The 22,928-nt window shown below is 47.7% G+C and overlaps 1 protein-coding gene across 3 annotated transcripts in view; it reads left to right on the forward strand.

Moving 5' to 3' along the window:
- Positions 1–22,928, forward strand: part of LOC130838579 (kallikrein-7-like) — a 102,623-nt gene that overhangs the window by 894 nt on the left and 78,801 nt on the right. Inside the window, exons 3-7 of one of the 3 annotated variants that reach the window (XM_057711889.1) lie at positions 37–196; positions 398–639; positions 858–994; positions 2,631–2,661; positions 2,829–3,584. The exons of 1 other annotated variant lie outside the window; for it this stretch is intronic. In XM_057711889.1, coding sequence (XP_057567872.1) covers positions 37–196; positions 398–639; positions 858–994; positions 2,631–2,661; positions 2,829–2,845 — 587 coding nt within the window. In that variant the 3' untranslated portion in view covers positions 2,846–3,584. Of the gene's footprint in view, positions 1–36; positions 197–397; positions 640–857; positions 995–2,630; positions 3,585–22,928 lie in introns of those variants that run through there. One more of the 3 variants, XM_057711884.1, reaches the window with a different exon arrangement.

Raw genomic sequence — 22,928 nt, forward strand, 5'->3', positions numbered from 1 at the left:
CTTGCTATGCATGTTCTTGTCCATTTCTGTATCCAGAGCAGTTTAGAAACGCTTTCCCTGAGCTTGTTGGTGGAATCGAATGTGAAAGAGTTTCCCGGCCCTGGCAAGTGGCTCTGCTCAAGGGTAATCAGCTCCACTGTGGAGGCGTGCTGGTCAGCGAGCAGTGGGTGCTCACCGCTGCCCACTGCATGATGAGGTAGGTGGGCAGGGGGCCCTCTGAGCACTTCCAGCTCTCCCTCTGGTTCTCTGTCCACCTTTCTCTGGGTCTCCGTCCTCTCTCTGAGTCTCTGTCTCCATCCCCCCGACCCCGCCAACCCCACTCCTCCCCCAACTCTCTGAGTCCTTGTCCCACTCTCTCACTCACAGCATCTCTCTGAATGTTGCCCTCTTCTCCCAGTGCTTACAACGTACACATGGGCAGTGAACAGCTGGGAAGAGGCCAGAAGATCAGGGCCACAAAGTCATTCCGCCACCCCGGCTACTCCAAACAGACCCACGTTGATGACCTTATGCTGGTGAAGCTAAATAGCCGGGCCAGGCTGTCACCCAGTGTGCAGAAAGTCAACCTGCCTTCCCGCTGTGAACCCCCTGGGACCAAATGTACCATTTCTGGCTGGGGCACCACCACCAGCCCTGAAGGTGAGGCTGCCTCAGTGACCCAGGAGCCCTAGACCCTGAACCCCTCCTCCCTCAGACCCAGGGGACCAGGAGTCAGGCCCCTTTTCATGATCCTCATGTTGCAGCCCCCTCCTCCTTCAGGGTCTAGGATCCTGGACCCCCATCCTCTCCCCATCAGGACCCTCAGGTCCACAGTCCCAGGCCTCTGACTGACAAGCCCTCCCACCCTCACCTTGCAGTGACCTTTCCAGAGAAGCTCATGTGCACAGATGTTACTCTCATCTCCTCTGAAGACTGCAGGAAGGTTTATGGGGACGCGCTTGGAAATTCCATGCTGTGTGCTGGGAACACCGACTCTAACGCCAGTGCCTGCAGTGTGAGACCTCCTTCCTCCCCTGCCCTGGGTCCCTGGCTGTGTCATCTCAGCACAGAGTTCCACCTTCCCCCTCTACCCAGAATCTTTGCACCTGACCTTGGCACTCAACCTTCCCTCATCACCCCCACCCCACCCCAGGCCCAGCCTTCCTAGCTCCCTCTGCCCCATTCTCTGCTCAGGTCAAGAGTGGGGGCTCAGTGGGGGCTGGTGTGGCCCTGAGGATGCGGCAGAAAGATGAATGGGAGGGGCTGGGGCTGGGGCGCGTGGGGCCAGGACTAGGGGAGGGCAAGGGAACCCCTGGCTCCAAACCCAAACTTTAAAGGGGAGGGGGGTGCCCCAAAAACTTGGTGATCAAGATAAATCACATTCTAATGCAATATTTTTAAAAACCCATGCAGAAGTCCATGATGAACAAAAATCAGTTTTTCAATAAAGAGCCATCAGTCTTACTGAATTTCCCACTTACCTCTGGCTTCAATAAGTCTCAGCACAGCCCTTACTGACCCTTTATGTAAAATTGGGATACCATGTTCATCATGGACTTTTTCATATTAAATTGAATTTTAAGGTAGTGTGTTAAAATACTATCTTGCAATTACTGAGACTGTGTGGTCGAAGTTAATGTCTCACCCACCTCCCTTGGGTGCTGGTCCTGGGCAAAGAACTCTCTCTCCCCTCCTCCTGGTGACCCCTCCCTGTCTCAGAACATTGTCTTCCCACGTCTCTCTTCACCCCCAACCTCATTCCATTCTTTCCATCTGTGTTGCCACCCCCACCCCCGGCCCCACTGACTGTCTGCTTCTGTGACTCTTTTTATTTGCCTACATCTCTGCCCCTTTCTCCAGCCCCTACATTGCTGTTTCTCTTTCTTCCTCTTCCTCCACCTTTCTTCTCTCCATCCTCTGTTCTACCTCTCTTCTGCTTCTCTGTGACTCTTTCCCTTTCCTGTCTCTCTCCCCGTACCCCTACTCCCTTTCCTCTCACCTGCACCCTGGGCTGTCAGGGATGGTGGGCCTGTACGTGTTAGGGATGGGGTGATAGGAACAGGAATGTGTGTCCTGGAGAATGGGGCACCCTTCTTTTCCCCTAGTGAGGGCCGGCTTCATGAATGTGCAAGTTGTACAGTGACACAGGATCCCACACTCGGGCGAGTCCCACGCTTGGTTTAACGCACTCGTGTTGCTGTCTTGGAAGTCTTAATCCTTTTTGACCTAGGGAGCCGGTATTTTCATTCGCACTGCGCCTTGTGAATTATGTCATCAGTTTGGCCCGTGGTTTCCAGGACCACCCCTGTCCCCCTTTCATGTGAATGTATCCATTCCCTGGAAACAGTGCTCCTTCTTCCAAGGGCTTGGCGCTGAGTCCTTACAGATGGGGAAGAAATGGGGCTCTGATCCCCGGAAGCCCCGCCCCTTCCCTGTGATTGGTCCCTTTGGCCGGAGCTCAAGCCAATGTCTGTAGAGTTCGTGATATGTCGTCTCCATAATGGCGCCTATTCCCGCTCTTCTGTTGGTTCCCAGAGATAATGAGTTTATTCCCACTGGCCGGGGTGGAAGTCCAGAGTTGGCAAGTCAAGACTGAAGTGGGGGTGGGGATTCACTCTGAAGCTGAAGCTAATTCACTTTATCCTCTCCAGGGTGACTCAGGGGGACCGCTGACGTGCAGAGGTACTTTGCAAGGCCTGGTGTCCTGGGGAAGTGTACCTTGTGGCAAAACCAAACAGCCAGGTGTCTATACCCAAGTCTGCAAGTACGTGGATTGGATAAATGACACCATGAGAAAGCACCGCTAATCTCTCCATACTCCTCTCTCTCCATCCCTACGCCCTGAACAGGAAATTCACAGAAATAAGGACATCGCTGACCTACAGTCATACTTGACTTTACCTTTCCTCAAAGACATATCAAGGGCTTCCTAGGTGGCGCAGTGGTTAAGAATCCGCCTGCCAATGCAGGGGACACAGGTTCAATCCCTGCTCCAGGAAGATCCCACATGCCACGGAGCAACAAAGCCTGTGTGCCAAAAAAACAAACAAACAAACAAAAGAAAAGACATATCAAAACCTCAAGAATATGCCATGTGTGTAAGCCAATCAAGTCAGCAAGGACCTAAAACCAAAACAAGAAACACAAAAACCTCCCTGCTGGTAAAGAGATAGTAAGACCAGTACTCTCGGCCAATGAAACTTTAAATTCATACAATTTTTATGGAATTTGATTTGGCAATGTGATTCAGGACCCTTGTTCTCCACCTTTGACTCAGTAAGTCTAGTTCCTCAAAGATACTACTAAAAAATAAACAAAGTTCAAAATGTGGAGCAAGGTTTGAATTTATCACAACATTATTTAGCATAGCCGAACAGTGGAAACACTGAACATGTGCAGACTCAGTGAAGTGTTTGAGTAAATAACAGGCTGGCTTGAGACAAGGATATTGTGAAGCTGTTAAGAATAATAATTGTGCAGAACTGTTAGTGTTACACAAGGATGTTTGTGCTGTGTGATGTTAAATGAAAAAAGGAAGATACAGAAATACATGTGCATGTGATCCTCACTATGTGAAATGAAAATTTTCACAAAATAAAACTTGAAAGGACGTGTACCAAACTGCATATGGTAGTCATGGGGTGCCTACTTCCTTCCATTTACCTTTCTGTGGGTGTGCACTTTTATAACCTGAAAAACAAAGGTGGAAAAGCTCTGGAGATGTAAGGTGGAGGAGAGGAGGCCCTTAAGAGAGGGAGACAGGAAGGAGAAATGTATCTGATTTTTGGTCCCTTGTCCTGCCTCCCTACCCAGTGGCATATTTTTCTCCATTATCTGGGTCTCAGTTTTCCTCATCTGTAAAATTGAGAAGAGACAGAGGGAAAGGGAAAGTAGAGTAAAAGGGATGCAGGAGAGAAAATGCCTACTTCATCAGGGTGGAAAGGGTTGTGAAAGTGTTTCTGGGCATTTCACAGGTGACAAACTAAGAGAGAGGGAGAAGGTTTGTGGGAAGCATAGGGATGGCAGGAAGACAGGACCCTGGGTTCCACAGGGGCTTGCCAAAAGTGAGCACCCAGCTTCCTGGGTGTCAGGGGAAGGTGGGGGCTGGGAACCAGAGTAGGTGGGCTCCTGTGCTCAAGAAGACAGGGAAGGGGCCTCAGGAAGGGAGGAGGGAGGAGTCCCGGTGACTCAGCCTGGCCACACCCCTGCTCCTGCCATCCAAGTCTCCCTGGGCAGTCACACCTCAGATGATGCTGACAGAGGGATCCTCTGGTGCCCAGGACTCACCTCTCCTACCTGTCTTTCTAGTTTCTCCCCCAGAATTCTGTCCCAGACAGATTGGGACCCAGAGGGAGACAGGAAGATAGAGACACAAAATAGAGGACAGAGAGATGGGCACAGACAGAGGCAAAGACGAAATGACACACAGATTATTTAAGCATCGTGGAAGTCTTTTAAATTTTATTTTTATTATTGTTGATTCTTAAAAAGATACTTCCTTATTTATTTGGCTGCACCGGGTCTTAGTTGTGGCACTAGGGATCTTCTTTGCCATGTGTGAGATCTTCACAGCTTCACACAGGATCTTTTTAGTTTCGGCATGAGGGCTCTTCCTTGAGGCATTCAGGATCTCGTTCCGTGACTAGGGATTGAACCTGAGCCCCCTGCATTGGGAACATGGAGTCTTAATCACTGGACCACCAAGGCAGTCCCTGAAAGTCATTTTCAAAATAGAGACAAAACGTAGTTTTAATTTCCCCCAACTTGACTCAACCCTATCCACCCCCCCCCACACACACACACAAAGTGTCATCCCAGTCACAGGTCCCCTTTGATTCTTTTTTTTTTTTTGAACTTTTATTGCAATACAGTTAACATACAAAAAATTACATATTTTAGAGTGTACAATTTGGTATCCCAATCTCCCAATTCATTACCCCCCAACCCTCCCCGTTTTCCCCAGTTGGTGTTCATATGTTTGTTCTCTACATCTGTGTCTCTATTTCTGCCTTGCAAACGGGCTGATTTGTACCATTTTTCTATATTCCACATATATGTGTTAATATACGATATTTGTTTTTCTCTTTCTGACTCACTTCACTCTGTATGACAGTCTCTAGGTCCATCCATGTCTCTAGAAATGTCCCAGTTTCATTGCTTTTTACAGCTGAGTAATATTCCATTGTATGTATGTACCACATCTTCTTTATCCATTCATCTGTTGATGGACATTTATGTTGTTTCCATGTCCTGGCTATTGTCAATAGTGCAGCAATGAACATTGGGGTGCATGTGTCTTTTTGAATTACGGTGTTCTCTGGGTATATGCCCAGGAGTGGGATTGCTGGGTCATATGGTAGTTCTATTTTGAGTTTTGCAAGGAACCTCCATACTGTTCTCCATAGTGGCTGTATCAATTTACATTCCCACCAGCAGTGCAAGAGCGTTCCCTTTTCCCCACACCCTCTCAGGTATTTACTGTTTGTAGATTTTCTGGTGATGCCCATTCTAAGCAGTGTGAGGCGATACCTCATTGTTGTTTTGATTTGTATCTCTCTAATAATTAGTGATGTTGAGCAGATTTTCGTGTGCCCCTTGGCCATCCGAATGTCTTCTTTGGAGAAATGCCTATTTAGGTCTTCTGCCCGTTTTTTATTGGGTTGTTTGTTCTTTTGATATTGAGCTAGATGAACTGTTTATATATTTTGGAGATTAATCCTTTGTCTATTGATTTGTTCGCAAATATTTTGTCCCATTATGAGGGTTGTCTTATAGTCTTGCTTATAGTTTCCTTTGCTGTGCAGAAGCTTTGAAGTTTCATTAGGTCCCACTTATTTATTTTTGCTTTTATTTCCATTACTCTAGGGGGTGGATCAAAAAAGATCTTGCTGTGATTTATGTCGAAGAGTGTTCTGCCTATGTTTTCCTCTAGGAGTTTTATAGTGTCTGGCCTTACATTAGGTCTTTAATCCATTTTGAGTTTATTTTTGTGTATGGTGTTAGGAGGTGTTCTAATTTCATTCTTTTACATGTAGCTGTCCAGTTTTCCCAGCACCACTTATTGAAGAGGCTGCCTTTTCTCCATTGTATACCCTTGCCTCCTTTGTCATAAATTAGTTGAACCATAGTTTATCTCTGGGCTTTCTATCCTGTTGCATTGATCTATATTTCTGTTTTTGTGCCAGTACCATACTGTCTTGATCACTGTAGCCTTGTAGTATAGCCTGAAATCAGGAAGCCTGATTCCACCAGCTCCATCTTTCCTTCTCAAGATTGCTTTGGCTATTCAGTGCCTTTTGCATTTCCATACAAATCGTAAAATTTATTGTTCTAGTTCTGTGAAGAATGCCATTGGTAATTGCATAGGGATTGCATTGAATCTGTGAATTCCTTTGGGTAGTATAGTCATTTTCACAATGTTGATTCTTCCAATCCAAGAACATGGTATGTCTCTCCATCTGTTTGCGTTGTCTTTGATTTCTTTCATTAGTGTCTTATAGTTTTCTGAGTCCAGGTCTTTTACCTCCTTAGTTAGGTTTATTCCTAGGTATTTTATTCTTTTTGTTGCAATGATGAATGGGATTGTTTCCTTAATTTCTGTTTCTGAACTTTCATTGTTAGTGTATAGAAATGCAAGAGATTTCTGTGTGTTAATTTTGTATCCTGCAACTTTACCAAATTTATTGATGAGCTCAAGTAGTTTTCTGGTGGCATCTTTAGGATTTTCTATGTATAGTATCATGTCACCTGTGAACAGTGACAGTTTTACTTCTTCTTTTCCAGTTTGGATTCCTTTTATTTCTTTTTCTTCTCTGATTGCTGTGGCAAAGACTTTCAAAACTATGGTGAATAGTAGTGGCGAGAGTGGACATCCTTGTCTTTTTCCTGATCTTAGAGGGAATGCTTTCAGTTTTTCACCATTGAGAATGATGTTTCCTGTGGGCTTGTCATATATGGCCTTTATTATGTTGAAGTAGGTTCCCTCTATGTCCACCTTCTGGAAAGTTTTTATCATAAACAAGTGTTGAGTTTTGTCAAAAGCCTTTTATGCCTCTATTGAGATGATCATGTGGTTTTTATCCTTCAATTTGTTCATATGGTGTATCACATTGATTGATTTGCATATAATGAAGAATCCTTGCATACCAGGGATAAACCCCACTTGATCATGGTGTATGATCCTTTGAATGTGTTGTTGGATTCTGTTGGCTAGTATTTTGTTGAGGATTTTTGCATCTAAATTCATCGGTGATGTTGGTCTGTAATTTTCTTTTTTTGTAGTATCTTTGTCTGATTTTGGTATCAGGGTGACGGTGGCCTCATAAAATGAGTTTGCGAGTGTTCCTTCCTTTGCAATTTTTTGGAAGAGCTTGAGAAGGATGGGTGTTAGCTCCTCTCTAAATGTTTGATAAAATTCACCTGTGAATCCATCTGGTCCTGGACTTTTGTCTGTTGGAAGATTTTAAACCACAGTTTCAATTTCATTACTTGTGATTGGTCTGTTCATATTTTCTATGTCTTCCTGATTCAGTCTTGGAAGGTTATACCTTTCTAAGAATCTGTCCATTTCATCCAGGTTGTCTATTTTATTGGCATGTAGTTGCTTGTAGTAATCTCTTATGGTGCTTTTTATTTCTGTGGTGTCCATTGTAACTTCTCTTGTTTCATTTCTAAGTTTATTGATTTGAGTCCTCTCCCTCTTTTTCTTGATGAGTCTTGCTGGAGGTTTATCAATTTTATTTATCTTCTCAAAGAACCAGCTTTTAGTTTTATTGATTTTTGCAATTGTTTTCTTTGTTTCAATTTTATTTATTTCTGCTCTGATCTTTGATTTCTCTCTGTCTACTAACTTTGGGTTTTGTTTGCTCTTCTTTCTCTAGTTTCTTTAGGTGTAAGGTTAAATTGTTTATTTAGGATGTTTCTTGTTTCTTGAGGTAGGATTGTATTGCTTTAAACTTCCCTCTTAGAACTGCTTTTACTGCATCCAATAGGTTTTGGATCATTGCGTTTTCATTGTCATTTGTCTCTAGGTATTTTTTGATTTCCTCTTTGATTTCTTCAGTGATTTCTTGGTTATTTAGTAGTGTGTTGTTTAGCCTCCATGTGTTTGTGTTTTTTACAGGAAAATCTCCGCAAATATCAAAGGAGCAGAAGGTAAGATAGTAGCCCCCATGGACCAAAGCCCTGGACATTCCCTCTTTTTTTTTAAGCACCAAGTTGAGTTGTGTTAACATCTTGCAGAGGAGGATGACATCCTCTAAGTGGCAGACATTTCCTGCCAGACTGGATGGAGGTGCAGTGGGGTGGGGGGAGGACCAGTGGGCTTGGAGCTGATTAAAATCCATTTACATCTTCACTGTCCAAACGGCAGCCACCATAGGTGGCTACTGAGAACTTAAACGTGGCCAGTGTGGTTGAAGAACTGCCTTTTACTTTTTATTTAATTCTAGGTATTTTAAGTGTAAATACCCACACTTGATTCAGTTATTGGGTAAGTTTTAAATTCCTTGGAACCAAGTGGGCACCTGAATCTACCTTTTCAACTCTAAGTTTTACAGGCTCTAAAATAAAGATCAAGAATTCCTGATGAAAATTTAGCATTCTAGTGGAGATGCTGCTGGAGGTGTGAAATATTCACTAGATTTTCAAGACTTGGTATTTTAAAAAAGTGAACTATCTTATTAATAATTTTATATTGATTGCATGTGGGAATGATCATAATCTGGATATACTGGGTTAAAACAAAATATATTACTAAAATTAAAATTTTACTTGTTTGTTTTTCCTTTTTCTTAATATTGTATAAAAAATTAATATACAGAAACCATAAATTAAATAGAGTTGGGAGACCACAAGGGGGAGCTCTCCCCTCTGTGACTATAGCAGAGCGCAGCAGGAAGAAGAAAGACTTCTCTTTGTTCCTGGCAAGGACTCAGCCAATGAAAAGCCAGGGACTCTTTGTTTAGCCCCAACCTTCTTCTCCCCTGTATAAAAGCGTTCTCCTTCCCTGGCTGTGGGGCAACTTGCATGTGGCTCTCCATGGTGGCTGACTCCAAGCTGCAATTCTTTGCTGATCCTGAGTAAACCTACCTTTGCTGGAAAAATATCTGACAGTCAATTCCTTTCAGGTCAACAGTGGCTAATTGAAAGATTTAAAGTACATATGTAGCTCCTGCTATATTTTGATAGGAATGTGCAGGAAATAGGAATCAAAGATTAGCAAAACAAAAAAGCTGAAGTGGTGTTAAGTGGTCTTAAGTGGAAACTGCCAGAAACACTTTGTGAACTGGTTGTGGCCGGGGACCAGTGAGAGTATTTTCCTTTCCCCCTGCTTCTCTTGGCACCCAGGAACGTCACTGATCTCAAAAAAGAGCTCTACAAATGGCAGATCTTTTGTCTGGGCTGATCTGGAAATAGTCTCCAGCTGTAGGAGAAACCTATTTAACACGTAAATCTGATCCAAAACACTTCTGATCATACTCAGAATAGAAATTAGAATCGTCACCATGACCCAAAGGCCAACACACAATCTGTCCCCCTTTGTTCCTGCTTCAACATCATCTCCCACCCTCTCCCCCTGGATTACTTCAGCCACAGCTGCCTCCTTGCTGCTTCTTCGATATGTGAAGAGTGTTCTTACCTCAGGACCTTTGCACTTGTTGCTGCTTCTATGCAGAATACTCTATGTCCAGACATCTACCTGTCTGAGTCCTTAGTCAGGTTTTTTTCTTAAACAACCTCCTTCCCCCAGTCCCTACCTCATCATCCTACCATCTAGAGTGGCTCTGAAACAAGAGGGAAGGGGGCAGGGCACAACCTTTAAAAAGAATGACACAGCCCTTGGTCAGAACCAACTAGGTCCAAGGAGGAAGATTCAACTTGCAGCAGACCTTGAACCTCATTCTAGGCTCACTGTAATACATTAGCATCTGATAAATGCCACATACACTAGTACCATGACAGTTCTGAGGCTGACAATGAAAGGCCAAAAAGTGGGTGCTGGCTCAATTTCTGGAAATCTCTACCCCTTCTGGAAAATAGTTGGAATAATTGTCCCACTGGTTAGCCTGTGAAATTACACAGCCCATAAAAATTAACCACCCCATATTTCAGGGCTTCTCACATTCTGAGCTGGGCCACACTCTCTGTGGAGTGTGCTTCTCCCAAAGCCACTCTTATCTTTTGAGAAGGACCACATTCTACCTGTGGAATGTATATCTCTCTACATAAATTTACTTCTTACCTATCACTTTGTTTCTCACTGAATTCTTTCTGTATCGAGACATAAAGAACCTGAATTTCACTAGGTCCTGAGACAAGGTGTGTGTTGTAATTAAAAGGCAGTGGGTTCAAGTCCCAATCTGGCTTGTGTGGTTGCAGCTCCATTACTTTATCCTTATTGTCAGTGTAGATACTCTGATTATATACACGCTTATATATTTACTACATATATGTGATATGGAACCTGATATATCTCCTGGTTATAGTATATATGCTTTGATTATCCATGTAAACCTTATTATCAGTCTATAAATCTCCATTCATTTCCTATTGCTTCTGTAAGGAATTATCACACATTTATTGGCTTAAAGCAACACAGGTTTCCTACTACAGTTCAGTATGAGGTCAGCATCCAAAGTCAGTCTCACTGGACTGATTCCTTCCGGAGGCTCTTGGGGAGAGTCCTTCCCTTGCCTTTGCAGCTTCTAGAGACTGCCCACCTTCTTTGGCTCATTTTTTAAAAACACTGGCCACCTTTGCCAGATCAGGCTATTTTAAGCATCGCTTGAAAAGGTCATGGCATCAGTCAGCAAAGCATCTGCATTCTCAGGTGGCCATAATCCATCCCCTGTGGGCTCCAGGTGGCCCCTGCCCTGGGGGCATCCTGTACTTTCTGTGGAGCCTGATGCCAAAGTCAGAAGACAAGATTCCAGAGTTAACCCAAGCCTCAAAGCAACCAAATTCCACAGTTATCTGGACCCCCATAGCCATCTTTGACTCATGACTTGGGCTAGCCGATAACCTGACCCCATATTAGGGAAGGTATTCACCATATAGGACCCTAGCCTATCACCTAACAACACCTGGTCACCTTTGGCTCACTGACCAGTTGATTAGCACCATTTTCCTAGCAGGAATTTCCCTTGTTTTGGGGTTATAAAAGTTGGCTGCAAGCCCACCAGAGCGTCAGCTCTCCCCGGTCTGCCAGGAAGTCCTCCTGCTGTCTTTACAGCGTCCCTTCTCCCTAATAAACTCCATCTTCCTTACATTCTGCGTTGTGCCTGGGAGTTCTTTTCTATCCCGCGCTCAGACCATGACATTTTGGTGGCCCATACAGGGATGCCTGCTGGGGTGGCCTCTTCCTCCACCTCCTCACCTCATTCCCTGGGACACTCTGCGCATAGGCGAGTAGCTGTGGAAGCAGCGGAGGACCTCTGGCCAGGGCCACACCCTGGTGTGCTCTGAAGGCCCCACTGCTCACTTCGCCCTGGTAACTGCTGCCCAGAGTGGGTGAGGGTCCCTCTGTCTTCCTTCTAACTGAGGGCTGGGCCCGCTGGCAGTGTGCGGGCTCGGGTCAGGCCTTGAAAAGCCATTAGGGCCCGGCCACTTGAAGACTCCCGTGAGAGGATCAGGGGGTCATGAAACAGACCAGGCTGTGAGAGCATCTGCCCCAGCAAGACAACGTCCGTGCACCGTGAGGCACCCATGGGTACAAGCAGAACACGCAGCCCCCTTCCCCTGGCCGCCGCCTTTCTGGCAGGGTTACGAGGCGGGCTCCTCAGCTTTCTCCCTTCTGGCACTTTCACTCTCTCCCTTCGGTCCCGACTGACACAAGGAACACGAGGGATTGCCTCTGAACCGTCTCGAGTGCCTTTTCACGCTTCGGAGAATCGCCAAACAGGGAGTCTCTCGGTTGCTCCCGAGAACCCCTTTCCTTTCTTTCCTTGCCTGAGTCGCGTGGTGCCTTAAGTCGCAGGGTTTGATCGCACGCTGAGGGGTCACCTCTCACTGCCGGACGTGGCTGTTGAGATGGTCGCCCAGTTTCTGCCTAGTCACACGGAGAGATCACTGGGACAAAAGGGATGCCTTTCTGTGGGCAGTGACTCTCGGTTCCCTCATTTTTCGGCAGAAGGCTAAAAATGGGTTCGGGTCCGTCTCGGGAGCCTCCCTCAGACTCACCTCTCGGTTGTATCCTCAGAAAGTGGAAGAAATTTGGCCCTGAAAACCTCAAAAAGAAAAGGCTTGTCTTCCTTTGCAAAGAGGCTTGGCCCCAATACAAACTAGGGGACCAAGAACGATGACCTCTTAATGGCACACTGGATCCTAACACAATTCTCCGACTTGATCTCTTTTGCCGAAAGCAAGGGAAGGACTCAGAGCTTCCTTATGTTCAGGCCCTCGTGGCCCTCCGTCAAAATGCAGACCTCAGGGACTCTTGCTGCATGTGTTTCTCTGCCACTGCTCTACCCCCCGACCCGCTCCGCCGCCCCCTCTGTCAGACCTTCCGGACGACCCTCTTCTCGGCCTCTCTCACACACAACCTCACCCACCTCCTCATCCAACCCTTGCCTCCGCCTCAAACCTCAGCTCAACAGCCCTTATCAGGGGGAGGCCCCCTCCCCCATACCAGGTCCAGAGCTGCCCAACGCCAGGAAGCAGATTCTAATATCCTCCCCTTACGGGATGTACCAAATGGAGACACGGGCACTATTAAGGTCCACGTCCCCTTTCCCATGGCTGGTGTTTCCCATATCCGAAACAGGTTAGGCTCCTTCAGTCAGGACCCCACCACTTTCCTTAAGGAATTTCAGGCTCTCGCTCTAACTTTGACCTTACATGGCAGGATATTCATGTAATGTTGACCACTTGCTGTACCCCTGAGGAGAAAAACAGAATATAGACCTTGGCCCAAGCGTGGGCAGGCCAGGCACAGGCTCGAAATCCCAACGAGAACCGAACAGGGGCAGATTCGGTCCCAAGAACAGATCCTAGGTGGAGATAGCAAGCTAACGATGGAGGGGCAGCAGGCGGATGAAGTAGGAGAGATTATATGATTACCTGCCTGCTAGAAGGTGTGAGGGAAGTGATTATTAACCCTGTTAATTACAGTAAGCTAAGCAAAGTCACCCAGGATCGCTCCGAACACCCCGCCCTTTTCCAGCCCGGCTGGCAGACGCCATGCGGAAATAGAGCAATCTAGACCCAGATCCAGATGAAGGAAGGGCTAATTTTGCCATTCACTTCAAAAGCCAGTAAGGGCAAGTGCAAATTGATAATCGGAGGCTTATTTCTAGGTATTGAAAAGAAGAGGAGGGCTTCCCTGGTGGCTCAGTGGTTAAGAATCTACTTGCCAATGCAGGGGACAAGGGTTCAATCCCTAGGCCGGGAAGATCCCACATGCCGTGGAGCAAATAAGCTCGTGCACCACAACGACTGAGCCTGCGCTCTAGAGCCCACGGGCCACAGCTATTGAGTCCATGTGCCACAACTATTGAAGCCCATTCACCTAGAGCCTATGCTCTGCAACAAGAGAAGCCACCGCAATGAGAAGCCCGTGCACTACAACGACAGACAAAAGCTACAAAAACTAGAACAGGGTCCACAAACTCCATCTCCTGTGCTAGCTGATGTGGCCTTCAAGGTCTTTAATAATAGAGAAGCAACATCCAGGAACTGGAAGGAACAGAGAGAAGATGAAAAATTAAGAAAACACGCCCAGTACATGGCTCTTGCTCTCTGCCAGTCCTGCCCACAGCAGGGTACACCAGGGGCTCCTCCCACTGGTCAGCGGCCGTCGATAACTTGTTATCCCCGCGGCCAGCCAGGGCACGTGCTCAGACATTGTCGCACCCTGCCGCCGAGCACCCCTTGTCCCATTTGCCGACAGATGGGCCACTGGAAAAGGAGCTGTCCCTCTGGCCCTCAAGCGAGGGGACCAACCCCTAAGGCTCCCAGGGGCAGGGGTATAATGGGACTCAGTGCCCAGGACAAAGGTCAGGCCCAGTCGCCATTATCGGTGATCACTGATTACCAAGAACAGGAGCCAGACAGCCTCCTGGGTCCCGACCTCCTGGGGGCAGGCGACTACTGCTGGTGCTGGGGACTTAATACACAGGCCCCCGTGGTCCCCATAAGACCAGAGGAAGCCCAGGTGACCCGGGATGTGGCAGGGGCCCCTATCACCTTCCTCACTGACACTGGGGCTACTTAGCCAGCCTTAACTTCCTTCTCTGGTCCTACTCGGTATTCCTCCATCCCCCTCACAGGAATAGATGGACAGCCTGGCCTCGGCCGCTTTCCTCCCCCACTGCCCTGCTCCCGTGAGAACACCCTGCTTACACGCTCCTTTCTGGTCCTCGCAGCTTGCCCCGTTCCCCTACTAGGCAGGGACCCGCTAGCACGGCTCAGAGCCACCCTATCTTTCACCCCAGTAACTATGGCTCTTAATGTTGAATCTGTCCCAGATCACATCCCACCCCATATCGAGCATCAGGTTCCTCCAGGAGGGTGGCACACTTCTACCCCTGGCAGGTCCACGACTGCCCCCTCAGTAGTTCTTAAAATAAAACACCTCAACTCCTTTCCCTGAGTCCCACAATACCCTCTTAAGGCGGCCTTTTAATTCCCTGCAACTCCCCACGTGACACTCCGATCCTGGCAGTAAAGAAATCTGATGGTACCTACCGCCTGCTACAAGACCTAAGGGCAGTCAATCAGGCCGTGGTCCCCTCACCCTCTAGTCCCAAAGCCTTACACCCTCCTAAGTCACATTCCACAAGGACCCCAGCGGTATTCAGCCCTAGATTGAAAAGACGCTTTTTTCTGCATCCCAGTCACTCAAATTCTCAGTTCCTATTTGCCTTTGAAGGGAGAGACCCAGACACGAGACACACCCAACAGCTTCCGTGGACGGTGTCACCCCAGACACTAGACACACCCAACAGCTTACGTGGACGGTGTCACCCCAGGGATTTAGAGATAGTCCCCACGGATTTGGCCAAGCATTAGCAAAAGATCTTTAACTCTTCTGGTCAGAAGGTGGACGGTGCCTCCTCCAATATGTAGACGATCTCCTGATCTGCAGCCCAGATAAACAAACATCAGATAACCGTACTGTTTTAGTTCTCAAACATTTAACAGAACGTGGATACCAAGCATTGCCGACCAAAGCCCAGATGACTTCCCAACAGGTCACCTGCTTAGGGTTAATACTGACCCCGGGAAAAAGGAGTATTGCCCCACACCGAAGGGCTTTAATTCTAAATGTGGCTCTGCCGGCCACTAAGCAACAGCTCAGGACTTTCCTGGGCATGACCAGCTTCTGCTGAATCTGGATCCCAACCTATGGCCTCATGGCAAAACCACTCTATGAGGCTCTGAAAGATCTTCCTCTTGAGTGGACCACTGAGATGAAAACGGCCTTTAGACAACTGAAAGAGGCCCTCGTCACAGCCCCAGCCTTAGGCCTGCCAGACCTCACCAAGCCTTTTTCTCTTTTCACTCACGAAAGAAACGGACGAGCCCTCGGAGTACTAACTCAGTCTCTGGGGCCAGCCCAGCGCCCCGTGGCACGCTTGTCTAAATCCTCAGACCTGACGTCCCGGGGGTGGCCTCCCTGCCTCAGGGCACTGGCGGCCGCAGCATGACCGACAGAAGAGCCTTCCAAACCTCCTATGGGACAACCCCGTACAGTTTATACTCCCCATCAAGTGCTAGATGGCCTCAGTCCTAAAGCCTTCCACTGGGTCTCAGGCAACAGGATCCAAACACATCAAGGATCTGAAATATTGATCCAACCCTGTAACACAATAAACGCTGCTACCTTTTCTCCCAGCCCTGAACCTGATGCCCTCCCATTACACCCCTACCTAGAGACATTAGACCAAAATCGCAGCACTAGAGTAGATCTCCGAGACATGCCTTTGTGCCATCCGGACACAGAATGGTTTACGGGCGGTCGTAGTTTCATAAGGGAGGGACACAGAGATTCAGGCTATGCCGTGGTCAGCCAAAAAGAAGTCATAGAATCTGGTCCACTCCACGGGGCCACCACGTCAGCCCAAAAGGCAGAAGTTATTGCTTTAACCAGGGCTTTCACACTAGCAACGGGACTCCAAGCGAACATTTACACTGACTCAGCTTACGCCTTCCATGCAGTCCATGCGCGTAACGCCATCTGGAAGGAAAGGGGACTTTTAACAACACAGGACACCCCGCTTAAGCACGGACCAGAGATTCTAGACCTGCTGGAAGCGATGCAACTGCCACGGGAAGTGGCCGTCATCCACTGCAAGGCGCACCAAAGGGATGCTTCAGAGGCCGGCAGAGGCAACCGTCAGGCTGACGGCGAGCAAAAACGCAGCCCACAAAATCCTACACGCTCCCTTGGTCCCAAAGTCGAATGCCACCCCAGCCCAGCGCTCAGGCTCAGAGCTAGAAGATGGAAAAAGTCAGGGATTCACCTTAACTCCTGAAGGACGGTTACAGAGCCCAGACAGTAAGTTCCTCTTACCAGAAGCATCTCAGTGGAACGTCTTCAACCATCTCCACCAAGGCACCCGCCTAGGGGCCACATCTCTTTTTCAACTAGTTGAGACTATATTCTCTGGAATGGGAATCCTTTCCACCCTCCAGTCTATCCCAGGCCTGCCCAGTATGTCTCCAGGTGACCCCAGAGGGAGCCATGAAGCCCTCTCTGCTACGACAGCCACTCCAAAGACCGGGACACCAGCCAGGAGAAGACTGGCAAACAGGCTTCACTCACATGCCCACCTGCAAGACTTACAAACACTCCTGGTTATGGTGGACACTCTTACTGGATGGATAGAGGCCTTCCCAGCTAAGAGAGAGAGAGCATCCGAGGTCACCAAGGTCTTCGTGAAACACGTCATACCTAGATTTGGACTCCCCTGGTCTCTACAGTCTGACAATGGGCTTGCGTTTATCTCCAGGTTCACCCAGGGAGTAAGCGAAGCTTTACAAATAAAATATGTCCTCCATTCAGCCTGGCACCCCCAGATATCCGGAAAAACAGAAAACGCCAATCAAATTCTCAAAAGATACTTAACCAAACTAGCTATGGAGACCCACCAAACACGGTTCCCTCTTCTCCCTATCGCCCTCTTAAGAGCCTGAATAACCCCAAAGTCAAGACCCATCTGAGCCCATGTGAAATTTTATATGGAAGGCCCTTTTTGACCACCGATCTCTTAGTTGATCCAGAAACTGACTATCTAGCTCAATCTCTCCCAGTGTTAAGACTGACCCTCAAAAATATCTGGGAATGCCAACACCAAAATAGTCCCAAACCAGACCCTGAATTTACGGAGATACCCAAAGACCTACTGCCTGGTAATCGGGTATATGTCAAGGCTCTCCCACAGGACCAAAAGCCGCTCAACGTGATTTGGACGGGGCCACACCAAACTCTACTGACCACCCAACAGCAGCAAAGGTCCAAGGCTTCACCCCTTGGACACACATATCTAGACTAAAAACAGCTCCTCCCCCTGAAAGACAAAGCCTTCAAGAGACAGAAAACTTGCCGGACTCAGCATACAGCTGCGGACCTCTGGAAGGCCTCTGATACCTTTTCAAAAAACAATCCGGTGATGTCCCCTCCTCGGAGCCAAGGGTTTGACAAACTGATTTTCAACTCTGTCATCTCCCTTGCTATCCTCTGAGCCATTTCATTTCTAATTACACGTATCACCCTTCCCTGTGGTGGGATCCACTATTCCAGAGACTGCTTTGCTAAAATCCTTCATAAGTGGCACCAAAGGTGGAACAGGTCTGATCCTAACAGCCTCACTTCCTTCCAGTGCTAATGTACACCCTACACACCTGCTGAACTTACTCTTTTCTGCAGACACACTAACTTTCCATGTCATCTTTCGGATCTGACTTCTACGAGGCATTATTGGAAGACATAAATTCCCAAGAGCCCCAACTACAGTCAGGGCCCCCGCACCACTAAAGACAATACGTATTACAATTAACATGGGACAAGACCCTCCAAGGGGACTTCCAAGACTTCACGCCACAGCAAGTCCGTTGCCTTCTCAATTTAGGTGCTCAAAAATCTTGATTTTCATATTAACGATTATGACAAATTTGCCAGAAAAGACACTTGGAAAATGGACAACTAACTCCTCAGTAAATATTTCTACCGTTATAGCACAGGGAGAACACCTCAGGAACTGTTGGCTATGTCATCCACACCCGCAAGGGGGCCCACAGATTCTTCCCTATGGCCCAGCCACACCAGGGGTCCACGGTCCACCTCTGAGGTTTGCATCTGGCCCAGCCCCCAACTCCCCCCTTTTGGGCTTCTTCTCCTGAACCAGAAACTTTCCCTTGTCTACATTTAACTCCGCAGCTTAACAGGGACTGGAAGGGCAGCCCCCGGACGCGCACCCAAGGGGGCAATTGCTGCCCCTGCTATGTCCCAGAGTCCAGTGGAGGCCCAGTAACAACTCTCTTTCGTGCGTACGTGGGTCCGAAGCTTCCCAGATTTCTCCTCCGCCCTTTGATCATACGCGCTGGAAAAGGGGGTTTGGATGCGGTAATCTGAGCCGTTGGTGCCCAGTGTGCCACACCCCCACACTGCTATCTGCCACCCCTTACAATCAATGCGCTTATCGGGGAGGATCCCTCGTGGTCACCTGGCGTCTACTCTACACGGTCCCCAGGCCAGATTCAGGAAAGGATCTAAACCCACACGTTTGTTTCCCTTTGGAGCATCTTTCGTGCCGTTGCTGCGGCGCTCTGACTTGGGGAAGCCAGGTGTTGGGCCGGTTTCGTTCCTCACAAGCAAGACAGGTTCGCGCTCCAGCCGGGTGTGTCTTTCCCCGTGGTCTCCCCGTCAGTCAGCGGCCACGTGATGGACACCCACCCACAGCCCCATCACCCGACCCGGGGACGGCCGTGCTGCTCAATGTCTGGATGACGCACGGTGTCAGGGACAAGGTGCTGGGAATTATATGAGAACATTCCATAGCTATAACTATTTACCACGCCACCAGGACACGCTCCGAAAGAGCCACAGGGCGTGTGTCAGCAGGCATAGGAGCTGCCATTGGATGGGCAGCACTGTGGGGAGGCTTCAGTTACCGTGAAATGGACAACATGTAATCTATCAGGTACTTTACATGACCTCAGCCAGTCAGCTGAAAGATCATCTGGAAGCCTATCTCAATCTTTATTTTTTTATAAATTTATTTATTTATTTATTTAATTTGCTGTGTGGAGTCTTTTTTGCTGTGCGCAGGCTTTCTTTTTTAGTTGTGGTGAGTGGGGGCTACTCTTCATTGTGGTGCGCGGGCTCCTCATTGCCGTGGCTTCTCTTGTTGCAGAGCATGGGCTCTAGGTGTGTGGACTTCAGTAGTTGTAGCACCTGGGCTCAATAGTTGTGGCTCACGGGCTCTAAAGCACAGGCTCAATAGTTGTGGCGCACAGGCTTAGTGGCTCCGAGGCATGTGGGATCTTCCTGCAGCAGGGCTCGAACCCGTCTCCCCTGCATTGGCAGGCGGATTCTTAACCACTGAACCACCTAGGAAGCCCTATTCCAATCTCTAGATTCCCTAGCAGGAGTGGAGATGGACAACCTGCGGGCCTTGGACTCTCTCTTGGCTGAACCGGGGGATTATGCGCCGTTATCAATAAGACTTGTTGTACATAAATCAACAACAGTGGCCTGGTGGAAGAGGACATAAAAAAATACATGAAAAAGCTAAATGGCTGCCTTCTTTTGGCAAGGGGGCCTTGGATACAAACACCATCTGGCAAACTCTAAAAGGGGCTCTACCTCGTGTTACGTGGCTTCTGCCCCTCCTCGGACCTGCAATCCCTCTTCTCCTCATCTTACTCTTCAGCCCTTGCATTATTAGCATATTCTTGAAGGTCATCTCCAGACAGGTTCAAAAGATTCAGTTCCAGTTGATGCTACGACAAGGATACCAGCCAGTCGGCACCCAGACGACGCTGGAACAGGCCACCCTATCCTTCCGTGGGCTCTCATCTCCCTCCGTGAACACACCCTGACGGAGAGTGGGCACTGGGACCCAGGACCCTACGACGCCCCTGTCCAGTCTGAAGAAATCAGAGCAGTCACTGCCCCTTTCCCCAATGACCTGGGTCCCTATGGCCCGAGACGGGGATAGGCAGATAGTTAGTCATGAGCGGGGTGTAAAGGGACCGAAGACTTGGCCCATAAATAAAAAGAGGGGGGAAGGTGGAGCCCTATACCAAAGTCACAAGATTCCAGAGTTAACCCGACCCTCACAGCAACCAAATTCCGCAGTTATCTCGACCCCCATAGCCATCTTTGACTCATGACTTGGGCTAGCTGGTAACCTGACCCCATATTAGGGAAGGTATTCACCATATAGGACCCTAGCCTATCACCTAATGACATCTGTCGCCTTTGGCGCACTGGCCAATTGAATAGCGCCATTTTCCTAGCGGGAATTTTCCTTGCTTTGGGTTATGAATGTTGGTTGCGAGCCCAGCAGAGCGTCAGCTCTCCCTGGTCTGCCAGGAAGTTATCCCACTGTCTTTACAGCATCCCTTCTCTCTAATAAACTCCATCTTCCTTACATTCTGCCTTGTGTCTGGAAATTCTTTTCCAACACGTTTGGACCATGACAGTTTAGCTTGGCCCACAGCCAATCGGCTTCCCTTATTCCCTGTCTGGCCCCAGGAGGCAGCACACTTTGTGACCCCAGAGAAGAAGAAAAGTGGAGACATGGATGCAGAAGCATGTGGACACAAACAGATCAGGAAAAAGCAAGTCACAAATAACAATACTATTCATACACCATCATCTTTGTCATGGAGAGTACTTGCACATAGACTTACATGGAGACTACAAAATAGAGCACTTATTTTGTTCTAGACACTATTCTAGGTTCTCCACAAATGTTAACTCAATCTCCTCAATATACTATGAAATAGGAAGTATTATCATCCCAACGTTACACATGAAAAACTGAGGCACAGAGAGGCTAAGAGTCACTTGCGGATGACCAAGCTGGTAATTGTGAGAGCCTGGATTTGGACACCACCACTCCCAAGCCCAAGACCGCCCCTGTGCGCCTAACTACTGTGCAGCCCTGCCCCCTTAGGGATCCAGAGAAACACACAGGGAGAGACTTAGAGGTTGTGAAGGGTGAGGGACAAAGGAGGGGCCCCAGGTTCTCTTGGGTCAGTCTCCCTGGAGGCCTCAGCACCCACCTGTGGTCTCAGACTTGGGAACAGCAGAGGCGGGTGCAACCCGGGCTGGTGGCAGGAGCAGGGGCCGCCACCTGAGATTTGCACCTGATGAGCTCTGAGCCTTGCACCTGGTGAGCTCAGGTCTTGATCCTGACCTTGGGTCTCTTAGGTAAAAGGAAGGGCTGAGAATGTGGCCTTTGGAGTCAGACCCGTTCCACTGAGACCTTGGGTGAGGTGCTGAGTGTTTCTAGCCTCAGAGCTCAGCCACTGTTATCTCCAATTATTGCTGCTGATACAAGGATTTAATAAGTTGGAGAGGTCACCATAATCTCTGTTTATTCTTTTCTTTTCTTTTCTTTTTTTTTTTTGCTGCACTGTGCATCTTCTGGGATCTTAGTTTCCTGACCAGGGATCCAAACCAGACCCTGAGCAGTGCAAGTGTGGAGTCCTAACCACTGGATGGCCAGGGAATTTGCATCTCTGTTTATTCTTGCATCAGGGTGACGTCGGGTGCTTCCAGCACCATCTCCTCTGTGCACCCTGGTGCCCCCCAAATGGTCCCGCGAGTAATAATGACAATGAGAAATCACTCACCTGCATTGAATGGCTATAGTCATCCTTCCCCCTGTGTTATTGTTCCTAATCTCAGGGCATAAAAGTTTGAGCCTGTCTCTTGAAAAGCAGAGATAGCAGAGCACAGGGAGGTCAGCTCGATGCTTTGTGAAGTCCTAAAGGGGTGGGATAGGGAGGGTGGGAGGGAGGCTCAAGAGGGAGGGGATATGGGATATATGTGTACATGTAGCTTATTCACTTTGTTCAACAGCAGAAACTAACACAATGCTGTAAAGCAATTATACTCTAATAAGGATGAAAAAATTAAAAAAGATAAAAATAATAAAATAATAAAAAAACAAAGATAGATTGTGAAATGTGACCTTTCCCCATTATAAAGGAAATCCGTTTTTCTTGGTAAAATCCTCACTGGCTATATTTGTTAGGGTGCTGGGGGAGGTGAAAAGAAAGCACTTTTTTTGTTTTAAGTCAGGGGGAGAATGTGAACACTAATCGATAGCACATGCTGACAGCACGCTCTGTAACACTGTTTTAATAGCTTTACACAGATTAAGTTGCTATTATTCCCATTAACCTTAAGAAGATGCTAGTATTGCTATTCACACTATAAACGGGTGAAACCGAGGCAGAGACACATGAAAGTCATTTTCCAGGGCTACACGTTAAGAAATAGCTGGGTTTGAACCGAGGGAGAATTGCACAAATATCTCTGTTTGTGTATGTGTGTGTAACATCATTTCTACTATATTTTGTGAATAGGTATTATTTCCACGTGGTACAAAAGCAAACTATGTTTATAAAAAATATACAGCCATAAAACTCCACCATGACCTTGTCCCCCCTTCTGTCCTGTCCTTGCCCCTTCTTCCAAACATAACAACTAGAATATATGTCTTGGGTCATCTTCAGGGGTTTCGTTGCACATGAACAAGTAAATGCAAAGATGTGTTTTTATATTTCTCTTGCCTTTAGTTACCAGGCTGGGCTTCTTGAGAAGTAAGGTGTCTCCTGGTGTTCAAAACATTTGGTGATTTCTTTTTCTTGTTATAAGCCTCAAAGAACCTGTAATGCCTAGTTAGTTTCAAGGTTTGTGAAACACTGTTTAGATAGTTACATAAGTTATCAAACAATGGCTGGTGTGAAAATTACAGATGATTCATAAT

Source organism: Hippopotamus amphibius, chromosome 16 (genome assembly GCF_030028045.1).
Source record: "Hippopotamus amphibius kiboko isolate mHipAmp2 chromosome 16, mHipAmp2.hap2, whole genome shotgun sequence".
Classification (NCBI taxonomy): Eukaryota; Metazoa; Chordata; class Mammalia; order Artiodactyla; family Hippopotamidae; genus Hippopotamus; species Hippopotamus amphibius.